The 8510-nt window shown below is 35.9% G+C and overlaps 1 protein-coding gene across 1 annotated transcript in view; it reads left to right on the top strand.

The window, feature by feature from the left end:
* Positions 1-1358: 1358 nt before the first annotated feature.
* Positions 1359-8510, top strand: part of LOC104509652 (protein diaphanous homolog 3-like) — a gene marked incomplete at its 3' end in the record, with an annotated part of 8112 nt that continues 960 nt past the window's right edge. Inside the window, exons 1-2 of the mRNA XM_010151669.1 lie at positions 1359-1493; positions 3538-3711. Of these exons, the coding sequence (XP_010149971.1) occupies positions 1359-1493; positions 3538-3711 (309 nt within the window). The remainder of the gene's footprint in view (positions 1494-3537; positions 3712-8510) is intronic.

Raw genomic sequence — 8510 nt, 5'->3', positions numbered from 1 at the left:
CCCTCCTCTTCCTCTTCTCTCCCACCTTAAAAAAAAAAAACAACCCAAAACCAACCAAACCAAACGCCCTGCGTTTTGACCCAAAAAGACTTAAGACTGTCTTGGTTAGTTCTTGCTAACAACACAGTAGTGTATCTGCATTATTTCTGGAACTAGGCTGACCTTTGGATAGGAAATTCTCCCTACCATTAACATTTTTTCCTTTTCAGAGCTAACTTTCCTTTTTAATTACTTTCACTGTTCCTTTCATCACAGTTTTTAAACTTATGACCACGATGCAGCCTATATTTTGGTTACACGGGCAGTTCATTTTATTCTACAATTTTGAAGAGAATAGGTTTAATGAATATTTCTGCAGTATTTTTGTATTCAGTATTTAATTATTTCACTGTTGTGTCTTTTTTAGATGACGTATCTGAAATATAATTTTCCTCATCTTCAGTAGCATTGTGCTGTGATGATAGGAATAGATTGTTGTTTGAATTCATGCACATGCTAGAGATTCCCTGTTATGTTTCTGTGTAGTGTATTTAAAAAAAAAAAAAAATCTAGCTTTCTCCTTTGGGTGCCCAGCAGTATTTAATTGCACTCATTGTTTTCTCACTCCTTATTGCCTTTGAACTCTTAGCTCTGGATAATCTACTCTGAGTTCCATCCGTGCATCAAACCAGATATTAATTTGAAGAATTTTGAAGAGACTTATTGTGGAAATATTTTGTATTAAGACCATGCGATGCACTGTTTATTCTGTGGTTAATTTTATTGTTGGACCTACAAAGACCTTAAGGGAAAAGTTTGTCCCTATCAAAAAAACTATTGCCTTAAAGCACAGTTTCTGTATAGGTCTGTGTGTGTTTATTGATAAAATAAATATAAAAAGAGGTCAGGCTTCTTCAGAAAGGATGGAAGGTGAAACCTGCTTTAAACTGAATGACAGTTTGTATCAAACCTAACTTTAGTTATTCCCCATTGGTTAGCCTGATTTAAAATGGTTTTGATGTAACATGGAAGATTATTGAACTATATTTTTGCCGTTTCCTCCTCTGTGCACTTGGATCGCCAGCAGCATCAGCGGTAGATTTCATTACAACCCAGCAATGAAATTTCTATTTTTTCTGTGTAGCACTTTCTGTGGACCATGAAATTATGCGCACGTATGTAATATTGAGAGGTATTAACCCTTTTGAGGCACTGCCAGTGTATACTTGAGGAGAAGTGGATGTAGAATACCCACACTGTACTGCTGTGCAGTACAAAACTGTGCAACTCTCGCTGTGCAAAACATCTACTATAGACATCTACGAGGAGCTTAAAAACAAGGCATAGGCTAAAAACGTGAACAAGTGAGAGGAAGTGTAATGCCCCTTTCCAAGGATGAGCTGGCTGTCATCCCTGAACTGGTGCTGGCTGTCCCTGGTGGAGCTAGGGCAGCTCTGGGATGGCATGGATTATTTCAGGGCAGAGGCTGGGGTGGTTCTGCCTGGACAGAGCTGGTATTGCTGCTGCTCTGTGGAGGAGGGGAGGGAGGGGGGTCATTTGAGGAACGCAGACTCTAAGGGAGGGGCTGACATTTTTCAGGAGAGATGAGGAAGGCATGTAGGGCACACGTCTCTTAAACCTGATTTAGTCAATTTTCTGCTGACTGAACCATGAGTTGAAATCTGTTATTTCAGCAAAGTGTCTTCTCTTTACCCCTGGTTCAAGCCTGTGTACTTCAAATATTCAAATATAATGTTTTGTTTCTTAAGTTATGCACTTGATAGTGAACAGTGGGGCACGGAGAAGCTACTGGCTAACTCATTCTTTGGAGCAGGTGTGCTCCCTTTCATCAGTGCTCTGTGAAAGCCATTGCTTGAGGAGAAAAATCTCATAATATGATTTTTTTTTTTTTTTTTAAGATTCCAGTCTAGTCATTGCCATTTGCAATCAGGCTTCATCCTCCCCACGCTTGCCATAGACTTCTGAGTTTAAGGACATGAAGAGAAATTGCTGTCTGATCGCGACAGAAGATGTTTGCCACTGATGACTCTGTACTTCACTTACACTGGTGTTACCCTCCCTTTTGCTTTTGTTGCGTTCTCTTTCTTCCTGGGTCTTGCCTATGTAATTATTCCTGTAGAGTGTGCTTTGCGCATTGCCTGCTGGTTTGCTGTGACACTGAAGGACCCCATCATCCCTCTGAGCTCTTTTATGTTTATGCTATATTAATTTTCTGCTTTTACATGTTCTACAACCATCTGTATGTGAGTGGCTTACAATCTACTTCTGTGTTCCAAAACCTGTTCCTTTTCAGTTCTGAACAGGAAGAATTGAAGTTTTGTTTTTCCTCTAAACCTCTCTTCATGGATGTCTAATAGTCAATTCTTGCTCTGAGTAGAGCGGAACACTTGTACCCAATTTTTGCTACTAATTTTCTTTGCTCTCTCTGATCTTAATTCCACAGACGCTGTAATAACTTCACTTGTCATTTAGTTTGCTAACTTTGATGTACTTATTAAGTGATATCTCAAGATACTTATCTTCAAGATATATTGAAGCCTCAGAATATTTTTGCATAGCATTTCAAAGACATAAGTCTATTGATATGGATGAAATCTTGTCCAAAAATCTCTTAAGCATCAAATGCTACCGGAACTTTTTTCTCTGTTGACAAGTGTAATGTTGCTGTTCGCATCTGTTCAAAAGGCTGCTACCACGATTTAGTGCATCTCATTATGGCAGCTGCTTTTGTGTTCTGTTGGTCCTCGCCCACGTACATTAAAACACACAAGCTCTAACAATGAAAATGTTTAAAAATTCAGTTAGTAAGTCTTTATTGAAAAAAAAAAAAAATCCCACAACCCACACCACTTTACCAAAGAAGTTTTTTTGGCTCTTGAAAGAGTAAAGTCAGAGTGATTGCCTTGTGTTTTTGATAAGTCCTATGGATTATTCATGAGACTATAAGTGTATCCTACTTAACTTTAATAAAGGAGCTGATGGTTTTTATGCTTCTCCTAATGAATTTCTAAATAATTGGAGCACAGAAAGGCACAAAGTTTTGGATAGCATCCAAATAAATAATAAATATAATAGGGTCTTAGTTATGTTAACTTGTCTTGTAATAAAAAGAAGTTTCTATGCATATCTGTGTATTCTATTACAATATAAGGTGTACAGCTGTTTCAGAGCAACAAAAAACATTTTAGAACTATGCTTTGGGTAAATAAGCCTACTTTTTCATATTCTACATGTAAAGGTTGGGAAGAACTCTTTATGAATCGGTTTTGTGCTTATGTTTTCCTCCAAACTTCCCATGAAATTTTCACCTTCTGCATGACTTCTCCATAATGTAATGGGATTCCGGTCTGTTAACTGAAGTGTTACGGCAACTGATGATCATATGTATCTTTAGGAAAACCCTTTAAAGTAAGATAGTCAAATAACATGAGTTATCACAGACAGATAAGGGTGCTTAGCTTCTGAGAACACCCGTCTTAATCAGGGTTACATAGAGTGGAAGCAGTATGTGATGCCTTATACTTTTTCTGTTTTCAGTTGGATAGAATCGCCAGTATAAGAATTCCAGGAAGTAAGAAGGAAAGACCACCTCTGCCCCATATGAAGCAGTCACATTCTGCAGATTGGTCATCCACGCCTATGGATGCGGAAGATTTTGCTCCAAAACCCCTGTCGGAAAGAGAAATCATAGCGCTGTTTGAAAAAATGATGGTAAGAGTCTTACGCTATATTTTACTTATAGAATGACAGCATGGCTAACTGACAGGTGGAGCCTTCTTTCGTGCATGTGTTCTGATCTTTACCCAAATTACTAATGTTATTGTTGTTGTGAGTTGTAATTATGTAGGTTTTTAGGGTGTTTCTCAGGGGATGATGTCTTTGAATTATTTTGGCAAAGTATTGCTCCAAATATATTTAAAATGGAAACTGAATGCTTCTGATGATTAGAAGTGAGATTATGCAATGGATTTTGAGAAGGAACAAGGAATGGGGAATCCTGCTTGCTTTCAAGCCAACCTGAAAATTTTACAATGGGTTTTTATGATTTCGAATGTCACAGCAGGGTTTTGTGCTGAACTCATGTTCTATGTCACTCTTGCACAATAATGACTTAAAGATTCTTGCCTCCAAAGCAGCATTTGTCTGCACATACAGTCTCAAATTTGCTTCCTTCCTTAGCTGTCATTGTTGCTGTGCTACAAAGGAGCAGTCACTTACTGGAAAGATCGTGTGGCATTGGTACCACCTCAATAGTTTGAGGTTTTTTGTCATGATGATGATGACATTTTGGGCATTTGGAAACTGAACATGGAGTGGCCATGAGGGAAGAGAGTGACTGCAGTCTGGAGAGCTCAAGAGCACATTAACAAGCAGAGTGATGCCTACATTATTTCTTTCTCTACCTCACAGCATGTAACAAGTAACCCTTGAAACACAAAGGAACTACGAGGGGCTGAGATGTAGAGGAAATTAAATGTGCTATTAGAGAAGTACCTTTATGGAATTTGTAAGTCCTAGTACTCAATAATTGTAATTTATCTTTGAAGATGCTTTTGTAGAACTGTTGAGAGCTATGTCTGAGAGATAGGAATCAGGAGTATCATGGTTAGGCTGATGAAGTGGAGGACTAGTTTATTGTTTCATCAGCTTTTGTGTTTATACTTGTTCTCACACAGTTCATTTTTCTTGATTTTCTTGATGTCTAGGGTATTTTACTGATGCTAAGAAATTTCACTGTGGATAGTAGTTACTGGAATGTTAGGAAATGGGAAAGGATTTTTTTTATAAAACTTGAAGGTAGATCTCCCTTCATACACCCCTCGCTACATAAGTGTAGGTTGTATTTCTCTACCATCCCACAGAGATACTGATCTAAGGTAATGTGTGAGACCATGACATGAAAAATGGAAACTTTCAGTAAATCCTCAGAAACCTACTCCTGTGCTAGGTAAACAGAAATGCTTATATGCATGGATCCTGAAGCAATTAATTCCAGTTTTATAACTACTTTTCAAAAATATGTTGAAGTAATGATGACATCCTGGATAATTTCAATGCTCTCCTAGCTTCTTTGAATAACAAAGCACTTAACTGTCTTTGATAAACTACTTTATCAGTGTTATTTTAGCTATAACATGTAATACCGAATGGATTCTTCAAATTATCCACACTTGAATAGACTGCAATAAAGCTAGTTTAGTCACAGTAAATTACATAGCTAATTATATATTGTAGCCTCTAGTTTGCTGTTCTGATCAAATTAAGTGACTTAGGGGGTGAGGTGGTGAACAATTAGAATATTGTCGCCAGGCTTTTAGAGCTAATTTTGCAGAAAATAAAAATAGTCAGTTGGTTAGTACCGAAGAAGAACACTTTCTAAATTCTGAAGTTTCACTGAATAGGTTACATTATACTTTGGGTTTTCTGGATGCATAGTGCTTCCTTCTCCCAGTCTTTTATGCAGTGGCGTCCTGTGTGGTTTTGAAGTCAAAAATTATGGAAGAGCTCATAAAACCAGTTAAAGCTAATAATTAACTGTCATCAAGCTCCATTCATTTGTTAGTGCTATGAGGAAAATATCCATGGGAAATGACTTATTCTTATTTTCCAAAGAGTTATTGCTCACCTGTATAATAACTAAATGATTTGAGAAGAGATAATATACATTAGAGTCAGAGTATTTTATAAACTGAGCCACATCTGACGTGCCTTTTGAACTGCTGGATACTTCTAATATGTGTAAATCAATTGCTTCAATGATGTTTCATTTTTTAAGAACAACAACAAAGAAATCAGTTTTACTACACATAAAAACAGTACAAACAGTATTTCCTAGAAATAAACCTGCCATTACATTTGGGATTATGGAATATAGTTTGTACTGATAAGTTTCTTAGTTCCCTCCTTTTCTTTTTTAAAAATGTGTTTAGAAGTTAGATTTCCCCCTCCCCCATCCCTCCCCCCCAAAAAAACCCCAAGCCCTTTACTTTCTCTTTGTTATCTGAGAAGTTATTTTTCAGAAAACTTAAAAGGGCAAGTGTGAAAGAAGTCCAAAACTGCTTTAAACAGAAGAATGAACTTTGCAGTAGCTACAGGCTACTGTGAAAAGCTTTTTTGTGTGGCTGGTTTTTTTTAAATTTTTTTTTCCTTGCCTTTAGGTAGCATATAAATGCATTCAATGTTATTAAAAAAACAAAAAGCCCCAACTGTGGTATATTACAGGCAAGGTACTGAAGATGTGGTAACTCTCAGAAAAGGTTGGGAAAGACCTAGCCATATATTTTTGTGAAACTCAAAATGGAATACTTTGGTTTCAGTATTCTTACATTTCTGTTTATGTAGGTTTTAAAAATGTAATTTAAGCCTTAAATAAACTACAGCCACCTGTATTAAATATACATGTAAAGTGTGTGTTCATTTGAAGCTAGTATTGCTATACAATTGTATCCTTGTGGAAGGGAATCCTGAGGCACATGTTCCGAAGACATTTTATTGGATCTTGAAGAAAAAACCAAATTTATATGGTAATGTCAAGCTGGACTTGATTTTAGTAATTTATGTTAAGGCTTGTCCTGTGTGTATCTCAACGGACATGTTGCCTGGCAATAAAAATACTCATAAATGTGATGTGCATTTAATAGAAGGTTATTAATTAAAGTGAAATATTACGTAAAATAAGAAATACCTGTAACAAGGTAACAAATGAAAAGCTAGAGGGAATACTAACAATGTAGTGTTTTTGGAAATCTGACTTGATTTTTGACTGGCACACACCCTCCTTCCCCCCCCATCTCCTATTTTTAAGCTAAGGAAATGTCTTGGAGAAGGCATTAAGATTTTTGAGCAGTTGTTGAGAATTTAAAGTTGTAGCATTTTTTTGGCTTTGAAAGAATTGGTTATTGAAAAAATACTTAAAGAAGTAAATTGAAAAGAATATCCTTATCTGTTCTTATTTTAAATGCATTTTATCAGTCCCCAAATCTTTATGTCCAAAACCATGTATCAGTGTCAGAAGTCATTGATGCATTCTGAAAGTCCTGGCTAGTTATGTAATTAACTTCTAAATGTTTTACCAGTAAATTAAAATGTTTAGATTGATTTGTTATGTAACTGGTGGGAAGTTTCAGGTTTCCACCTGACCATTTAACAGCATGCTTAGCAGCCTTCATGTACTCTTCCTTTGAGCAGTCGGTTATTCTAGGTTCTTGATTTTGAAGTACACTACTTTTTGTAGTTCATTGTGTTCTTTCTCATCTTAAAAAAGCTGCAGTGACTTTTGTAAGCTTTGATAGAGACAGGTAGCACTAAATTTAATTTTTCACTTTTTTGAGTGGTGTATACACATACAAAAAAATTCATTTCTTTGCACACGATATACAATCCCAAAAGTGTTTTTAATGTAGGTGTATTTAAGTCTGTGGTGTTTTTCTTTTTTTTTTTTTTTTTTTTTAGTGTGGATATTTGAGTCCATGCAGCATTTTTGGATCACACTAGGTTTTCCATCATTAAGTAAATCAATAGTAGTTTGTTTTGTTTTCATCCAAGAAAAGGAAGAAAACGCAGCATACCCTTTCAAGATGATGTCCCCAACACTTGATTTAGTATGAGGCAACTTGCAAAATATTCAGGAATATGTGTGTCCGTATACACTACTTGAATTTTGCTTTAGGCATAAGCAAATAGTTTATGAATTTTTTTGATCAAAGGAATGCAGTATTTTGAGGAACAGGATTATGAGAAAAGATTGAAGTATGTGTGGCCTCCTTTCTTCGAGCTTGTTTAGACAAAGTTGTTTTTCACTTGCTTTCAGATGCACAAGTGACACTGATACACAAGCTAGCTGACAAAAAGGAAAAAGACTATTATTACTGCTTGAATGAAAGAACTTTTTACATCATGCACCTTGTACTTATTTGCTACTAAAAAATCAAATAATAATCTAGTGTATATATAGTATTGAATATACAAAATTGATACTATAAATACACTATATAGTCTAAAATAGTAATAAAATAGTAATTTATCAAGAATTTAATAAATAATAAGTAACAATTAAAATGCACACTAGGCTGAAATGTGGAACTGTTTCTAGTCCTTAAGGAAAGGAAAATAACATTTATGGGGAGAAAAATCCAGAATCTGCACAAAATTCCCCTAGTTGCACTTAGAAGAACTTGAATTTAAGGGTTCAAACGTTTTCTGCAGTGTCTTCTCAGAACTTGGATTTATACAAAACTGAATGTTTCAAGGAACTGTGCTTGATTCTGTCCTACTCAGTATGAAAAGCAGTGACAGACAAGGAAATTTAAGTGACAGTGTAGTTTAAAATTTTGGTCTTTAGTGTGTTTTTCCCCATAAAATTCTGAGGTTATGAGTTTGCTTGCTGTTTGTCTTTGATTTCTGACTAGGTGAAACAGCTTTGATAACAAGATGGATTTTGTAGCATTTCTTCTGCCAAAGCTGGTGGGGACTCACCCCATGAGTATCAGCTGAAAATAACTGCAGTAATT

Source organism: Eurypyga helias, unplaced genomic scaffold, assembly GCF_000690775.1.
Source record: "Eurypyga helias isolate BGI_N326 unplaced genomic scaffold, ASM69077v1 scaffold49695, whole genome shotgun sequence".
In the NCBI taxonomy this organism is placed as follows: domain Eukaryota; kingdom Metazoa; phylum Chordata; class Aves; order Eurypygiformes; family Eurypygidae; genus Eurypyga; species Eurypyga helias.
Note: the sequence above shows the minus strand (reverse complement) of the source record. Positions and strands in the feature narration are given on the sequence as shown.